This window comes from Plectropomus leopardus, chromosome 10 (assembly GCF_026936395.1).
Source record: "Plectropomus leopardus strain MGB_pleo_1.0 chromosome 10, ASM2693639v1, whole genome shotgun sequence".
Classification (NCBI taxonomy): Eukaryota; Metazoa; Chordata; class Actinopteri; order Perciformes; family Serranidae; genus Plectropomus; species Plectropomus leopardus.
The window spans coordinates 2,055,509-2,074,746 of record NC_142185.1 but is presented as its reverse complement, the minus strand read 5'-3'; the positions used below and the strand labels follow the sequence as shown (position 1 = coordinate 2,074,746).

Genomic DNA, 19,238 nt, shown 5'->3' with positions numbered 1-19,238 from the left:
TTATTGGACAGAGCTTTGATTTAATTTAATTTAACTTATTTTATTCATTTATTTTTAAGTGCACTTTTAAGATGTTTTGATTGAGTTTTTATGCAAACTGTGTGTATTGTATTGAGCCGGTCAAAGGAGAATTTCTGTCACAACTTGGGACAGACAAATCTATCTATCTATCTATCTATCTATCTATCTATCTATCTATCTATCTATCTATCTATCTATCTATCTATCTATCTATCTATCTATCTATCGTAGCATCCTACCACACAGCCAGCTTAAAGCAGTCGAGGGACAAGCCTGTTTCCAGCTCTTCTATGAAAATATATATTTACTTGATCCAGTTGTCCTAAAGGGCGCTTAAGATTCTTAGCTAAGACTTGTTTTTTTTGTCACAAAATTGACACTTTTGACCCTGTTTCCATAGCTGACATTATGTTTCATGAATGAACCAATGTACCATGAGTGCAGTGATTGGATGGCAGGTGATCGTTTGTGTAAGTCAAAGTATTGATCAAGGTGTCTGCAGAGCTTAGTCCAATACCCCTTTCACACCAAAATTACCGTGTGCACATGGGGTTTTCAAACACAGGTAAACCCACTAAATAAAGTGAACACAGCTCTGCAGCAAATGAGTCTGCTTTTCTGTCAGCTTTTGTGTGCATGTGTGGGTCTTTTTTTGTTGCTATGTCACAGACAAGCTGGAGAACAGGTAAAAGCAGCAGAAACAGAGGTATTTGAAAACTTGTCAGTGTTTCCTCTCCTTATATAGCTCTTACTTATCCAGTCTCTCTTTCAAACTTGGTGCAAATGTATTTGGATCAGTGTTTTAGCGCAGCTGAGGGGGGAGACGGAGGGTAATTAGTGATGGCGCATTGCATCTCACTGATTAAGGATCTGAGGTTAGCGTGTTCATGTGGGCATTGTGTTCCCATCAATAATGATCGGAGCCAGAGGCAATTAAAACCTGTGTCAACTGCAGAACCATTTGACTTGGGTGTGAAGGCAGATCGTACGCATTCTCATTGTATTAAAAAGCCAGATGTTATTTGAACAGTGGGAATGAGTTAGATTTAAGACTTTTAACAAGCTTTTTAATAGCACTACTTAATACTTATTTTATGGTAACACCTGTCAAAGATGGTAAGTATGATAGAACACCAGATGCGATGAACTAAAATTATTCATTATTATATCGCATTTTTAGTAAAGCCCAGAAGTTTACAACAGTAATTCTTAGCAATATTATTGATGAAATGAATGGAACCTGGACAAAGGTATAGGGCAGATGAGTAATACTGAAACGGGGTGTGTATGAACCCAGAAGCAGTACGCCAACACTCAAAGTCAGTTGGTAATAAACTTTATTATCGCCAACACTAATAAAGAGCAGCTCACAAAAGTTCTGTCCGTTCTTCGGGTGAATTACCCAGTAAATGTCTCTGGTAATCCCACGAGATGAAGACACGAAGCTGGAACTCTCTGTGGCTGGAGAGCAGGAAACCCCGTAGCTCGGGAAGCCGACAACACGTGGGGCAGCGTTGTCGGGGATAACGCTGGGTCGTGGTCGGGAACAGGCAGAGGATCCGAAGCCGAGGAAACAGTCCGAGAATGCTACGGTACCGTCGAGGAGCAGGCTGAAGGATCGCGTGGTCGGCGGGAGGTCTTTGCCAGTGGAGCCGTCAGGATTGCAGAACGCCGAAGCGAAGCACGTGGTCAGGGACAGAAGGCAGGTAGGTACACCGGGTGGCAGGCACGGAGGGTTGGTCGGGAACAGGCTGAGTCGGCAACAGGTAATCTGGCAAAGGAACGCTGGAAAGTCATGCATAGCAGAGGAAACAATCTGGCAGTGAATGAACGTGTGCGAGTGTCTTAAGTACTGGACTGATTGATGATGAGCTGCAGCTGTGGGGGAGAGCAGACTGCAGCGGTGGGCGAGGGCAGCAGAAAGAGCAGGTCAGAGTGAGGTGAATGGAAAAGTACTGGAGTGAAGGGGAGGAGGAGAATGCAGGAATCATGACAGAACCCCCCCCCCAAGGGACGGCCCATGACGTCCCAAACCCAAAGTCACAGAAGCCGGGCGGGCGGAGGGGGCCCGGAAGGAGGGTCAGAACTCCTCGGACCCGGCAGAAACCATCTCGTCGACATCGTCGTAGTCGTCGTCGTCGCCGCCGCCGTCATCAGAAGGAGGATCCCCCACCGGCGGCGGCAAGGGACCCCTGGAGCAGGACCCCAACCCAGACGGTCCAGGGGCAGGAGACGGAGAACGGGCAGGAACGGAAGACCCACGGCCAGGAACTGCGCGGGACGGCTGGTCCGGATGGAGCCGATGGAAATCCACGATGAGCTGGCGGTCCAGAACCTGCCGAGCCGGGACCCAGGACCGCTCCTCCGGACCGTACCCCTCCCAATCGACCAGGTACTGGAGGCCTCTGCCGCGGCGCCTGGAACGAAGGAGCCGACGGACCGTGTAAGCCGGGGCCCCATCAATGATCCGAGGAGGAGGAGGCGGCTGAGAGGCAGGCTGCAGAGGACTCTCCCGGACCGGCTTGATCTTGGAGACGTGGAACGTAGGGTGAATTCTCATGGCACGAGGCAGCGTCAAACGGACAGCCACGGGGTTGATGACCCTCTCAATGGGAAACGGGCCGATGAACTTGGGAGCCAGCTTGCGGGAATCCACCCTCAGCGGAAGGTCCCTGGTGGCCAACCAAACCCGTTGACCCACCCGGTAGGGGGGAGCCTGGGAGCGGCGCCGATTGGCCGCCGAGGTGTAGCGACCTGTGGCCCGTAACAGCGTGGCCCTGGCTCGGTTCCAAGTCTGGCGGCAGCGACGGATAAAGTCCTCCACCGAGGGGTAGACCGTCTCCCTCTCTTGGGCGGGAAACAGAGGAGGCTGGAACCCATAAGCACACTGGAAGGGGGAGAGGCCAGTGGCAGAGCTCTGAAGGGTGTTGTGGGCAAATTCCACCCACAAGAGCTGCGAAGACCAGGAGGCGGGGTGAGATGAGGCCATGCAGCGTAGCGCCGTCTCCATCTCCTGGTTCATCCGTTCCGTCTGTCCGTTGGATTGGGGATGGTACCCGGAGGACAGGCTGGCGGACGCCCCCAAAAGTCGGCAGAACTCCCTCCAGAAGGCTGAGGCGAACTGGGGCCCCCGATCGGAGACCACATCAGAAGGGATGCCGTGCAGTCTGATCACATGCTGGAGGAGCAACCCCGCAGTCTCTTTGGCAGAGGGGAGCTTGGGCAAGGGCACCAGATGCGCCATCTTGCTGAACCGATCCACCACTGTCAGGATTGTGGTGTTGCCTCCTGACAGTGGCAGACCGGTGACGAAATCCAGAGCGATGTGGGACCATGGGCGATGAGGAACAGGAAGTGGATGCAGATGACCGGCTGGAGCCTGACGAGAGGTCTTACATTGATTACAGACCGGACAGGAGTTCACAAAGTCTTTGGTGTCAGTAACCAATGTGGGCCACCAGAACCGTCGTTGCAGGACCTCTCTAGTGCGGGTGATCCCAGGATGACAGGTGAGGCGAGAAGAATGAGCCCACTGTAGCACCTCTGATCTGAACCCCTCAGGGACGAACAGACGGTTCTGGGGACATGAACTGGGTCCCGGCTGCTGTTCCAGGGCCGACAGGATACGTTCCTCGATCTCCCATGTGAGAGATCCCAGGAGTTGGGAGGCAGGAAGGATGCGGTCAGGGAGAGAAGACTCCTCCTCCTCCTCCAGGAACTGGCGGGACAGGGCGTCAGGCTTGATGTTACGGGACCCTGGGCGGTATGAGAGGGTGAACGAGAAGCGGGCGAAGAAGAGGGCCCAGCGGGCCTGGCGAGAATTGAGTCTCTTTGCAGTTCGGATGTACTCCAGATTCTTATGATCAGTCCACACGAGGAATGGAACCCTGGCACCCTCCAGCCAGTGTCGCCACTCCTCCAGCGCCAACTTAACCGCCAGGAGCTCACGGTTACCGATGTCATAGTTGCGCTCCGCCGGAGACAGGCGCCGGGAGAAGAAAGCGCAAGGATGCAGCTTCCCATCCTTCCCCGAGCGTTGTGAAAGAACTGCTCCCACCCCCACATCCGAGGCGTCGACCTCCACCACGAACTGTCCATCAGGATCGGGGATGAGGAGAATGGGAGCAGAGCTGAAGCGCCCCTTGAGGTGTTCGAAGGCGGTGCCAGCTTCAGAAGACCAGCGGAACCGAACCTTGGAAGAGGTAAGCGCCGTGAGGGGGGCTGCCACCGTGCTGTACCCCCGGATGAATCTTCTGTAGAAATTGGCGAATCCGAGGAAGCGTTGCAGCTGCTTACGGGAATCGGGAACAGGCCATGAGGTAACGGCGGAGACCTTAGCAGGATCCATCTCCATACTGTTGTGACTGATGATATAGCCGAGGAAGGAGACAGAGGATGCATGGAAGTCACATTTCTCCGCCTTTACATACAGGGAGTTCTTGAGGAGGCGCTGCAAAACAGTCTGCACATGATGGACGTGTTCTTGTCTGGAACGGGAAAATATCAGAATGTCGTCCAGATAGACAAACACAAACTTGTTAAGATAGTCTCTGAGGACGTCATTAATCAGGGCCTGGAAGACTGCCGGAGCATTGGTGAGCCCGAAAGGCATCACCAAATACTCATAGTGTCCAGTGGGGGTATTGAAGGCCGTCTTCCACTCATCCCCCTCACGGATGCGAACCAAGTGGTAGGCGTTACGTAGATCAAGTTTCGTGAAGATGGTCGCCCCTTGCAGTAACTCGAATGCTGAAGCTATGAGAGGGAGAGGGTAACGATTCTTAACAGTGATCTCGTTCAACCCCCTATAGTCAATGCAGGGCCGCAGTGAACCGTCCTTCTTCCCCACAAAGAAGAACCCGGCCCCGGCAGGAGATGAGGACGGTCGGATGAGACCGCTAGCCAAGGAGTCTCTGATGTAGGTGTCCATGGCCTCTCTCTCTGGTGCGGAGAGAGAGTAGAGCCGACCCTTCGGAGGGGCCGCTCCAGGAAGAAGGTCGATGGCACAATCGTAGGAGCGGTGGGGCGGCAGGGAGGTGGCCCTGGCCTTGTCAAACACCTCTCCGTAGTCGTGGTACTCCGTGGGTACCCCTGAGAGATCTGGAGCGGTGCAGGAACGGGAAATCCCCTTAGAAGACTCCCTCCACTGAAGACAGGTTTGCTGACATGACGGACTCCATGCCACAATCGAACCGGTGGACCAGTCAATGTGGGGATTATGGCGACGCAGCCAGGGGTATCCGAGGATCAACGGCAGATCTGGGGACCTCAGGACGTGGAATTGAATGGTCTCGTGATGTGTACCGGACAGGAGCATGGAGACGGGAGTAGTCTGATGGGTCACGGTACCCAGAAGATGACCATCCAGGGCGTTAGCCGGAACAGGACGTGACAGGGAGACCAGGGTTAGTCCCAGCTGACGAGCCAGTTCCTCGTCGATCAGGTTCACGTCGGCACCAGAGTCAATAAACGTGGCCAGGGTGTGAGTCTTTTCACCCAACCGAAGCTGCACGTGTAACAAGGGGCGGAGACTGGAAGCAGAGTTCTGTGATCGGCTCAGCAGTATGCCCCTCTCTACTGCTGAGCCCCCCCTTTTACTGGACAACCGGAAACGAAATGTCCAGCCTGTCCACAGTACAGGCAGAGTCTCCCCCGACGCCGTCTCTCACGCTCCTCAGCAGATAATCTGGTGCGACTAACCTGCATTGGCTCCATCCCACTCAGACTCGGGTCCGCTGGAAGCGTTACAGGTGGTGGTGGAACCCGCTGGTGACCAGGAAACCGGTGGGAACCTCCCTCCAGACGCTGCTCCTTTCTCCTCGCCTGAATCCGCCTGTCCAGTCTCGAGGTCACTTCAATGAGACCATCGAGAGAAGGAGGAAGCTCAAAGGAGACCAGTTCGTCCTTTATATATGGTGCTAGCCCATTGAGGAAGGCGTCGCACTGGGCGGCCGAATTCCAGTTGCTCTGTCGAGCCTGAGTCCTGAAGTCAATAGCGAAGTCGGCGACCGTCCGACTTCCCTGACGCTGGTTCAGTAAGCCCCCAGTGGCGTCAGGGCCCAAAGACACTGGACCAAAAACCTTCCGTAGTTCATCCGCGAAGGCTTGAAACGAAACACAGGCGGGTGTACCTCTGTCCCATTCTGCTGTTCCCCATAGTCGTGCTCGGCCAGTGAGATGATTAATGGCGAAGGCCACTTTGGCGCCCTCCGTGGCGAACGTGTGTGGCTGCAGAGCAAACAGGATGGAGCAGTTTGTCAAAAACGGATTGCAGCCCTCTGGATCTCCAGCGTAGCGTTCGGGTGTCCCGACCCGGGGTTCGGGTGCGGCGCTGGGAGGTGGCGCCGGGTTGGGAGCCGTCTGAACAGGAATCGAACCAGGAATGGCGTGCTGGGTCAACGTGGTGGCCATCTGTTGTACCTGGTTCGCCAGCAGGGTTAAAGCTCGCTCCAACGCCGAGGCAGAATGACGAGCCTCAGCCGCGTTGGAGGAAAGCTGAGCCTCGTGTTGCTGGAGCATTCCCTCAACACGGGCTAGACGTGACTGTAGAGCGTTAGAGTCTGCTGGGTCCATTGTTGGCCAGATTGTACTGAAACGGGGTGTGTATGAACCCAGAAGCAGTACGCCAACACTCAAAGTCAGTTGGTAATAAACTTTATTATCGCCAACACTAATAAAGAGCAGCTCACAAAAGTTCTGTCCGTTCTTCGGGTGAATTACCCAGTAAATGTCTCTGGTAATCCCACGAGATGAAGACACGAAGCTGGAACTCTCTGTGGCTGGAGAGCAGGAAACCCCGTAGCTCGGGAAGCCGACAACACGTGGGGCAGCGTTGTCGGGGATAACGCTGGGTCGTGGTCGGGAACAGGCAGAGGATCCGAAGCCGAGGAAACAGTCCGAGAATGCTACGGTACCGTCGAGGAGCAGGCTGAAGGATCGTCGTGGTCGAGCGGGGAGGTCTTTGCCAGTGGAGCCGTCAGGATTGCAGAACGCCGAAGCGAAGCACGTGGTCAGGGACAGAAGGCAGGTAGGTACACCGGGTGGCAGGCACGGAGGGTTGGTCGGGAACAGGCTGAGTCGGCAACAGGTAATCTGGCAAAGGAACGCTGGAAAGTCATGCATAGCAGAGGAAACAATCTGGCAGTGAATGAACGTGTGCGAGTGTCTTAAGTACTGGACTGATTGATGATGAGCTGCAGCTGTGGGGGAGAGCAGACTGCAGCAGTGGGCGTGGCCAGCAGAAAGAGCAGGTCAGAGTGAGGTGAATGGAAAAGTACTGGAGTGAAGGGGAGGAGGAGAATGCAGGAATCATGACAAATACTATGACACAGATAATGGGTGGATGAACTAACCCTCTCAAATCTGTTTGGACATCAGTTTTATTTTTGCTGCGTTCAGACCCTTGTCACAAGCTATTTAACTCTTTGAAAATGGAACAAATTGGTTTGAATTCTTTCAAAAACATGGGGGAAATGCAATTACCAACTTCGAAATTATAAACAAACGTAATTGGTAACTGACCATATATTACACGCCCTCTCTGGATGCTGGCACAATATAACAGCTCACATGTGGAGTGTCTGCAGTGTGACTCACCCAAACACACAGTGTGCTGCAGTGAGGACCCAGCGTGACGTAATGATGGAGCCTCCACACAGGTGCTCACTGTCGAAGTGGAGGCTGACTTGCCAGGGGAACTGACCTGGCCTTGAGATGTTTCCTCCAACGATACGAGTGCTGTACTGGGGCCTGGAGCCGCACTCTGAGAACAGACACAAGGAGGGTCAGATCATGCACCTCTAACATGCAAACACAGCACACACACACACACACACACACACACACACACACTGGATTAACACCATTCGGTGGAGGCTGATATCAGTAAAGAACTGTCACGAGGAAGCTGGCTGGAGGAAGTCTCTGCAGAAGGTTAGTGACTCCTTCTATGCAACATATTTTTAAAAAATGTGGGCTGCGTTAGTCTGTAAATACAGATTACTTGTTTTAGCAGGCAAAAGTTACAGCACACACACAGATTAACCACACATTACCACACAATTGCACACCATGCAAGAACATAAACACATGCAGGAGCACACATGCTCCTCTTGAGTCCACCTGAAAGCTTTAGAGAAAGGAAAGTGATGGGTTAAACACAGATCAGTGAATGTGCAGTGTGTGTTCTCACCCAGACATTTGAGAGTGGCCACCCTCCCTGAGCTGCACTGAGTCTTACTGGGACGACACAAGAGGAGACACTTAACACACATGGAGCAGTAACACAAATGAAGGTTTCAGTTTCCAGTGACATTACAGACGAGAAGGAGACACAAAGCTCACATGTGGAGGAAGATTTCTTAGACTGGCCCCAACCCACCAAAATCTGACAAGTTGATTTAACTGAAAAGGATCTTAGAGACTGATTGCAAAAGGAAAGTAAATATAACTACAAATCAAACCAAAAAATTTTTTTTTAGCTAATTGTTAAGTTCATTCCAAATGTAACTGTATTTACTTAATTTCGTGAAGCTGTGCAACCTAAAAATGGCAAGTGGAATTATCTTGTTCTTTCTAAGTGTTAGCAACTTCAGTAAACCAAGTTAGTGTGACTTAACTTGATCATAACAAAGAGTTTTTAGCCAGTGATGAAGTTAAGAGATCTACAAGTTCTGCTTTCTTATAGCACAGTAAACTTGGTTTACTGAAGTGGATAAAACTTGAAAGATTGATTTAATTAAACTTGACATTTTTAAGTTGCAACAACTTCACAAAATTAAATATCACTAAATTTTGAGTGAACTTAACAATTAAATATAAAGTAAACACAAATTAAGATAAATACTTATATTTACTTGTATTTTTCAAGGCAGTTGGTTTACTAAATTTTTTTAATAGTGAAATCAACTTGTCAGTGGAATTTAAATACCACCAAGTTAACAGAACAGTACAGTCAGACTAACTTGGTTTGATTAAGTTGCTATCACTTCAAGAGCGTGTTCAATGTAGAAATTTATCTCATCTGTGGATCTTGAACAAATGACTAAGGACAAAATCTGGGCCCGTTGGCTGGACCAGCTGGGACAACAAAGGGAATTTGAGGGAAGCTATTGTGTATTGCTCTTTAACCCTTTAAGACCTGGATCGACATCAGTTTTCTTGTGCTGCTTTCAGATGCCTTTTAGAGCTGCCTAACAATTTGAAATGTGAGGAAATTGGTTTGATTTCTTTTGAAAACATGGTCAAGAAAGTCAGTGAGCAGCTTGGTGAGAAATGTCCCACAAATTGCAAGAAATTAGAAAAAGTTGAAAAGAAAATGGGAAAAATAGACAAAAGGATAAGAAAATCTATTCATAGTTATTATACTTATATATTTAAAACTGTTACAGAAAAAATATAGATATTTTTTTTTATTTTTCAGCACATTTTAAAATATTTTTTAAACTCAGTTTATGCATAATTTCAGGTAATTTCCTTGTAACTTTTCCTAATTTTTTGCTAGTTGTTAGGCCATGTCTTGTTAAGGTACTCATTGCCTTGATTTGCAAGAAATCAAACCAAACTGCTAAGGTTTCAAAGGGTTAACAAAGGAAACCAACCAGTTAGTCCTCATCCTTAATTTTTTTCTCTTGTAAAACAAAGAAGGCATCAGTCTTGTCTTGTTTTTTTGTGGCATGAGTTCATTGTTTACCCCTTGAGGCTGCTCGGGGAAAAACATAAACTACAGCTGCATTTCTTGGTGAGCAAAAGGCCTCAGACAGCAGACAGCCACGTTTATTTTATCAAGCGTCACAGAAGTCAGATTTCTGCTTTATCAGAGGTGCTTCAAACTGTGGCTTTTGGTTTTACGAGAGAAAAGGTTTCAGAGGCTTTCTTGTTCCCTTGTCCAGTACTTTTCATTGCACCATTGACCCCATGTAAACCTTCATACCACTAATAAAGTAAACCTAAAAATAAAGAATAAATGCTGAAATTGAAAAAAACAAACAAACCAAGAAATGATCCCAAAACATGCTTAAAATTAAAAAAAAGTATAAATATTTTTCTGTACCATGAATTTTAATATATAATTAGAATAATTATAAATGTGGTTATCACTTTGGACATTTCAGTGTCAACTGGACATTTTTCCTATTTTTAAATTTTCAGGTATTTTTCCTCATAGCATTTACTTGTTTCCTGCAGTTTGCATGTTTTTCCCCCCGTATTTTTGAAATAAATCAGATCAGTCAGGTTTCAGAGGTTTAAATGCTTGTGAAGGGCATCTGAGCGCAGCACAAGAAAATTGTTGTCAATCCAGGTGTTGAAGAGTTAACCTCCATTAAATAGCCACACACAGCTGCTGCCCTGAGATTTTCTACTGAACCTTAGGTATCTGATGACCAGGCCCACATGGAATCTGTACGACAAATCTGACCGTCAGCACACAATATTGTCCTTTTGACATGCTTTTAAGTCTTAAACTTAAAAGCATCTATAAAGGACATTATTGTGTGCTGATGGTCAGATTTGTCGTATATTGCTTTTTATGTCGTGCCCCTTGAAGAGTTTTTCAGTTGTGGTTGGAGGAGTGCTCATTTTTTCCTTGCCACATGGAATCTGTGCCCTCAGAGGTCCAACAAACATCTCTGCAGATCCACAGATTCGGGAACAAACATTTGGCAGATTTTCATTCTGGTTCACAGCTGAAAACTGAGAAAAAGAAATCAGCAGACTGTGTTTGTGTCTGCTGATGCAGACGTAAGCTCCAGCTCTATTCTCTGCATCTGTCTGGTGTCAAGGATCCAGTCAATGTGGATCTGCTGTGTATGTGGGCCACCAGGTGGCCAAATAACAGGTACACACTCCTATTTGCTTTTGGCAAATATTTGCTTTTTAAGTTAGCACACAGTTTCCCATTTTAGGACCAAACTAAATCAGACTGAGCTGGATGAGGCTTCATTCTACCCTCTGAGCTCCAAATAGTCCAGTTCTAACAGAGATCCTTTAGATGATTCATCTGCTGCCAAATGTTAGTGACTTTGATATTATTATTATAACACAGTTAGTCTGCAAACTTTTCCATAACATTCACATGGGGCTGTGCTTTCTACCTGAAGGCGGTGGCATTCTGCAGCTTTATAGCGTGCGGCTGGCTCAGGTTGATGGACACCAGGTTTGACTGAAGGTCCTGCTCGATGGAGGTCAGAGAGATGAAGAAGGACTCCAAATACCTGACAAACACACAGCAACACACACACAGCAACACACACACACACACACACACACACACACACACACACACACACACACACACACACACACACACACACACACAGGGTTCTCAGATATTATTCATGTTAGGGGAGACAGCACAGCTGAAAAAAATGTAGAAAATACACATTACATTTCCTACACTTCAGATTTCTGTTCTGGAAATGTTTTGTAAAAGTTTCATCAGATCATGCCTCAATGACACATTTAAATGTAACATTTCCTGCACAGCAAGCAGACATTCCTGGTAATTACCTTTGCCACACGGACACTGCATTTCTGCTGTTAACTTTGTGATCATTGTGGCAAAAGATACAATGGCAGACACTGTGATAACTTTATGCAGTTGTAAAATCCTGTCATGCTATATAATGAACCAGTGTGAAGTGTTTCAGCATCTAATAAGCCTCAAACTCAAAGATCTGTTAGTTAAACTGGACTTTCTAGTAGTGAGGAAACATGGCCCGCAGCGCCACTAGTGTTATTACTGCATACTGCTACCCGCCTTAATGCCCTCTAAACCCTCAGTGTCTGGCTGACTAGTAGCTTGATACAGTTCACAGTTCTCTTCCCCACACATCAAACAAGAAAACAGCACAATCTAAACCATCTCGCAGTACTGTTCCTTCTGTCTGGCTAACCAACCCTGTCTCTAAGAGATTATGTTTGCCTTTTACTAAACTGCTGTCTTAATTATGTTGTTATGGCAACATAATCACTGTCTACATTATGTTCAGAGACAATGTTTTTTTCAAGTAACGAAACCAAACAGTCATCTACAGTAGAAGCTTCGTGTACGGAGGATGGTGGGCCCACAGAGGGCAGGATCTTGTCACCAGGACTTGAGGTTCACTTCTACACTCCTGTTTCTGGTCAGGTTTAGGCAATGAAAGCACTGGGGTTAAGGTTAAGGACAGATGGGGATTTGCAGGACATTTTAATAAGAAATTCAACAAAGACTCTTGACTTAGGTTGAGGCATCTAATGCTCTGTGGTTAAAGTTATTGTAATTTTATTAAATATTAATAAAAAAATACTGCTGTAGTCACTACGAGTGGATACTTGGTACGTTTACTTGATTTATTGTGTAAGTCCGACTAAAACTGGACTTTTAAAATACATGTTAACATATGTTAGTCCAACTGAAATCATACTAAGTTGAATTTCTTGATTTTGAACTAACACGCCTAGATTATGCTGTTACTCTTTCATGTATATGACAGAAGCGGACCTGAACTGGCACACATTCTCATTTGTAGAGGAAAGTAGGGAAGAAAATGAAACCAAGCAAAGGTAAAAAGTTAATGGTAGAGTATATAAGAAATGTAGAGGATTTATCCTCTGAGGACCATGACTGTCTATATAAAATTCCTAAATGATCCATCTAATAATTGTTAGATATCTCCCTTTGGATTATTGTGTTGGACCATACGGTTGTCTGAACAGTGTGGGACAATTCAGGGTAAGACAATAAGCTGTCAAGTGGGACATGGACAAGAATCTCCCATCACACTATATCATGCAGAACCAGCTGAGAAAAGACAACCACGGGACAGAAATGAATAGACAATCAGGGGACAGAAAAGAGGATGTTGAGGTGCAGTCTCAACCTGGAGTATCCCAGTTGCTTGCAGGCAGAGACTCCCAGCCAGTTGTTCCAGCCATCTGAGCACACTGTTCTCCACACTCCACCTCTCTGGACCTGCAGGACCGAACTCCTCCCACTCAGACGCACTGATGGGCACAAAGAGACAGACAGACAGACAGAGAGACAGACAGACAGACAGGCAGATAGACAGCGAGACAGACAGAGAGTTGAACAGACAACAAACAGACTTCCGAATTACTCATCCATCCTGTCCACTGGAAAGCTTCTCCTTGACATTTCACTGCAGCCTCTTCCACATGTTTACTCAGTTGTGTCATGTGACCTCAGTAACTTTGGTTTAAAAAAAAAAAAGAAACCAAAAAGACATATTCATATTCATATATCTTGAGCGTTCATCGAGCCAACAGAAAATAGTTAAAGTGCAGCTTGTTGCTGTTAAAAGATAAAGTGTTCGCAATTACAGCAACAGGACCAGGAGGAGAGCTTTATTAAAACGCCACGTTTTCATTTCCATTTGAAAAATGTGTGCTGCTGCTGGCACAGTTAAATATATTATTTTAAAGGACTTATTTAATAACCCTTTCCCAATTTTCGGTTATATAATGGTTGTTTAGCTGAATAATTAACTGATCTTTTGCCTGTGTGTGTGCCTGTGTGTGTGTGTGTGTGTGTGTGTGTCTCACCACAGCCGAGCTCGTCCTCTCCGTTGTCACAGTGCACCTCTCCGTCACACTGAGCCGACGCGCTGATGCACTGTGACGATGAGCCACAGCGAAACTTCCCTACACAGCTCAGACCCACTGTGGACACACGCACGCACGCACGCACGCGCACACACACACACACACACACACACACACACACACACACAAACACAGGGAGTTAGATAGAGTGACGGGTCAAACCCAAACTGCAAGATAAATTGCTGACATAGTTTAGAAATTCTGTTAAAGACATATTCCCTGACTAAAGACGTCTTCAAGGATGTCAAGAAGAGCCTTCCAGAAAGAGGGATGGCTTATTCCCCGCACCATCCAGCTAAACTACTAATTAAGCACAAGGGAACCATCAGGTGGTTCGTGGCACCTTCTGCAGTGGTGTAATTTTTGAAAACGATTGACAATGACAACTAACTGAGCACCTGAGAAAACACATTTTATGCATGGAGTGTCTTCCACCTGTTGGCGCTGTTTGCACTGTTGTGAGGTGGAGGGGAGGACGCGTGTAAATTACATCCGGATTATGGAGAGGATGGCCTTATAATATTTGAGTTAACTATTTTTCTTACTTTGAAAAACGGCCTACTGCACAATCTCAATACTGTCTTCTCTTTTTCTGTTTAAAAGCCGGTACAAAAGGACAGTCTTTTTTGTACTCTTATTCTCTACACCAGTATGGACATTTACATTGTTACTTAATGATTTAGTAGTTAAAATAATGGTTGTGCCCGCCTGATCTCCTGGAATATTTGTTTTACTTGAATAGCATGATTGCCCAATTATTATTATTATGTTATACCTCAAGTCCAGTTGACATTGATTTACCAGGTTCTGTGTTCACACTTTAAATTCTGACTGTTGTTGATTGAAGACTGTAATTCGTAGGGTCTTTAATGTGATTTGATGCTTATTATATGTCTTTTGTAACTGTTTAGAGGCATTGTAGAGTAGAGCGTAAACGACCCACTCGGGTCTCTCATGGGGGTATGGTATGGTTTTCTTTTATAGATACTGTCATTTACACAGCTCCCATGGTATATGTATGCTCTGAGGTACCCAAAATTTTTCACTTTCATTTTGCATTAAGGTATGACTAGTCAGCTAAAATTAATTTCTTTGAATGTCAGGGCGATCAATTCTCCAATCAAGAGGAAAAAAATTCTGACATATCTAAAGAGACAATATACTAACATTTCATTTATTCAAGAAACTCACCTCTCCGACGCAGAACATGTTAAACTAAAATGAGACTGGGTAGGTCCTGGTTCAGGGCATGAGGGATCTTGGATTGTGTGATATTTGGCGTCAGCGTAACCCAAAAGTAAAAGACTTTTCCTTCTTCTCAAATGTTCACAATTCCCACTCTAGAATTGACATGTTTTTAATATCCTGTAGTATGATTGCCAGGGTCACTGACTGCTCCTATCTAGCAGCTATATTGTCCAACCATAACAATTTAATGATGACATGGGATATGGACGCCACACAACCAACACCATCTACCTGGAGATTTAAATCTTATATGCTTAAGGACCCCGAATTCATTAGTTTTATGAGCAGTCAATTTGACCTATTCATGGAAAGCAATATAAATTCTTCTTATGCCAATATACTGGAGGCCTTATAAGCATATAAGGTAAAATTCTTTCATATAGCTAAGATAAAAGACAAAAGGAAAAATATTACGGCTCTGGAAAATGAGATTAGAGATCTCGAGCGTGAACACGCCCACACCAAAAGTAATGTGGCGCTTAACACTTTGGCTTTAAAATGGATTCAGTATAATAATTTATGTACCGACAAGGCTGAGGCTGATTTAGAAAGGACCAAATACCACTACTATGATTTTTGGAAACAAGACTAGTAAGCTACTAGTATGGCAAATTAAAAGAGAAGAGAATGAGAGGTTTATACACTTGATTATTACAGATGATGGAAGGTCCCTTTGATTCATGTGATATCAATCATGAATTTCAATTAATTTATAAGACACTATATAAGACATACCATGAGGTAGAAAAAGCAGCAGCATTCTTGAAATCATTAACCCTACCTAAACTAGATTCTAATGACTGACTTTCTAGATGCTGATATATCTGAAAAGGAGGTTCTTGATACCATTAAGTCTTTGCAGAATAATAAAGCCCCTGGGCCAATTGAATATTTTAAAAATGTTTCTGTTAAGCTTCTAACCCCTTTAACAAACATGCTAAACAAAGCACTGACTAATAAGACTCCCTAATTATTTGGAACTGGCTACAATAATATTGTTGCCAAAACTGGGCAAGGATCGCCAAAAGTATACTTCTTATCATCTTATCATAGAAATTTATATGGATCAGACAATGCGTAGAATTTTTTATTTATAATAGAAGCAGCCTGCTCACAAAAAGATCCCATGCTATTACTGTTGATGGACACGGAAAAGGCATTTGACAGAATTGAACCCAGCTTTCTTGTCCAAACTCTTAGGGTGATGAATTTTAGAAGTAGATTTAGTCATTACATCAAAACGCTCTTTAATGGCCCTAAAGCACAAATTTAAATTGATGGAGTACTGTGGGATGTCTTTTCATTATCCAGATTTGTCTGCCAGGGTTGCCCTAGTTCTCTGCTGTTGTTTTTGATAACCATAGAACCTCTGGCTGCTGCTATTCGCTCTAAAATTACCGGTATTAATTTTGGATCTAGTGAGCATTTATTAGCATTTTATGCAGATGATCTTTCAATTTTTCTAACTGACCCTGCAAACTCACTCCCCCCATTTTTTCAGTATTTCCAACAATACAGTGCTGCTTCTGGTTATAAGTTAAACCTTACAAAAAGTGAGGTTCTGACCTTAGATATACAGGACAACTATATCAAGAACCTAACCAAACCTTTACAAGCCCCCAAATGGTTTTAAATACTTAGGCATAGAAATTTGTACTTCCACTGATAAAACCTTTTAAGACAACTACATAAAACTAATAGATCAGGTTAAAAGAGATTTACAAAAATGGAGGGACCTTCCACTATCATTAATTGGAAGAGTAAATGTTATCAAAATGAGCATAGTCCCTTAATTCTTATATTTATTCCAATGCATCCCATTTAAAATTCCCAAATCGTTCTTAGATGAACCAAAAAAATGTATATGAAGTTTTCTTTGGAAAGGCAAAGCCCCCAGAGTCAAACTCTCAACCCTTCAGGCTCCATATTCCAAAGGAGGACTAAACCTTCCTAATTTTAGATGCTATAATCTTGCAGCCCAGTTTCGTTCAATATGGTGCTGGTTATATGCTGATAACATTGAGGCAAGATGGCTTCCTATTGAACAACAACAATTAAAGAATGTCCCTTAAAATTCTCTTCCTTTTCTAACCTCTAAGAAAACATTATTTACCATCACCAAGAACCCCATAATTTTAAACTCCTTTTCTGTATGTATATATGTCTGTATATATTATAGAACTTATTATACTCCACATAAACTGCATACAATACACAGCAACTCCTCTCCAAATTGTCAGTGATGTAGAACCTGTGATTCATATGTTGTTGGAAATGTCCTTTTTTTGGAAGAATTACTGAAATACAGAATTAAAATAACTTCAGAGTCTACAAAAACTAAGATCCCACCTGAACCGAGACTATCGATTTTGGTTGATATACATGGGCTCATTGTGAGTTTCACTAAAAAATACTTAATATTACTGGTAGGCACAGATGGTAAAACGTATATTCCACAGAATAGGAAATCAGAGCTTCCTCCATTGCAGAGACAATGGTTAAATGAATTATATAAAGTACACCTGAAAAAAATGTATTTAGTATTAGGAGGAATCTAGAAAAATATGAACAAATATAGGATTCTTACCTGGCTTTATTACCACCATTACATCCACTAAACTAGTGAGTCAGTGCAAAACTTGCCCCCTCTGTCTACCTAATATTTGTGATATACATGTTATCAACACTTGGGACTTCATGTCTTACTTGATTGAATTTTATTTCATTTTTTGGTTGTAACCATGGGAAAATTTAATTTATTGCCGTAGTTATTTCTACCACACCAGTGATGCGGGTGGGGGGTGGGAGGGGCACTGTGTTTTTATTGTGTTTGTTTTTTTGTTATTTGTCTGTCTTCTCTCTTTTGTATTTCTATATGAAAAATGCCTTTAATAAAAATATCTTTAAAAAAAATCTGTTAAAGACTGACGGAGGACTTCAAGTGTATTTCTCGTATGTTTCATTAATGGCTACTAATAAATAATGTTTACACACCATGGCAAGAATGAAGAGATCATTAAAAGGTGAAGTGGTAGTTTAAAATAATAACAGGGAAGGTGGAATGCAGAAAGTTCAGCACATTCTTATCCCAACTTGTCACATGGTGCCGCTCTGTCAGTGACCTTCCCATCTACTTATGACATTTTAGGTATCCTTCTGCGTCAGCTGTTTACGCTCCCTGATGTCGTTACTGTGATGTCAACAAATGCACATGGTGGGATGAAGCAGCATGGTCCTTATGTTTACTCAACAGTGTAGACTGTCACAATGGTCGGGATTGGGCAGCAAAGTCAAAGCTGTGGTTAAAAGAAGTCTTTGCCAATTTCCAGCCAAGTCTGTGTTAGCATGGTATAGGAAGTGTGTGCAGATAATGGTGTTAACGGCTGACCCGAGCCATGCAGAAATTTCTCATGATAGATTTTAGCTAGCGGACATGTGGGGAGCTCAGAAAGCTGCTAGTTAGGGAGGCGCCTCATCACCTTTCATTTTTACACAATCCCCACACCATGCTAGCACAGACCTGGCTGAAAACCGATAAAGTAACCGTTTAAAGTGTGGTTAGTTTTGGGCAGAAAAACCCTGCCCGTTCTCACTCTGACCTCGTTGAATAGCTCTGTCAGTGCTTTCGGTGTACGAGCATGATGCCAAAAGCCAGCCTCTGCCTCCAACCAGAATGCAGCTGGACGGTGTCAGATGAGAACGCACTCGGACAGAACTAGTGGCGTTGTTATGGCGGATGGCCTATTTTTCTGCCGTACCTTTGTATCATAAATCAATCAATCAGTTAGTCAATATTTATTTCTATAGCCCTTTACAATAACCAAAAAGGTACCCAAAGTGCTTTACAGCGGTGTCAGAAATAATAGTGTAGATAAACAGTGTAAATAACAATAAAATAAACGAACCATAAAACAATACATAAAAAATACAGAGGGAGGTGCTACACAGCTGCAAAGTGTTAAAAGCCTTTCAGAAAAGATAAAACAAGATAGAACAGTATGAACAGGATAGCCTTAGTCAGAGATTAAAAGCCATTCTAAAAAGTAAGTCTTCAGTTTAGACTTAAAAAGGCCGAGATCAGTAGTGGTGCGAATGTCGGGGGGTAGCATGTTCCACAATCTGGGAGCAACGACAGCAAAGGAACAGTCACCCCACAGTTTATATTTCGACCTTGGGACATCTAGCAGAAGCTGATCAGAAGAACACAAGGCCCTCGTGTGATCACGGATAGATAAAATCTCTGACAAGTAGAGAGGAGCCAGGCCTTGAATGGCTTTAAAAACAAACAACAAAACTTTAAAATCAGTTCTAAACCTAACTGGGAGCCAGTGGAGTGAAGACAGGACAGGGGTGATGTGCTCATG

General features: G+C 44.7%; 1 protein-coding gene across 1 annotated transcript in view; it reads right to left on the bottom strand.

Annotated features, from left to right (window-relative positions):
- Positions 1-19,238, bottom strand: part of tmprss3a (transmembrane serine protease 3a) — a 35,786-nt gene that overhangs the window by 6,626 nt on the left and 9,922 nt on the right. Inside the window, exons 5-9 of the mRNA XM_042494653.2 lie at positions 13,567-13,683; positions 12,885-13,008; positions 11,115-11,234; positions 8,213-8,259; positions 7,618-7,783 (exon numbers count right to left, since the gene is read on the bottom strand). Coding sequence (XP_042350587.2) covers positions 7,618-7,783; positions 8,213-8,259; positions 11,115-11,234; positions 12,885-13,008; positions 13,567-13,683 — 574 coding nt within the window. The remainder of the gene's footprint in view (positions 1-7,617; positions 7,784-8,212; positions 8,260-11,114; positions 11,235-12,884; positions 13,009-13,566; positions 13,684-19,238) is intronic.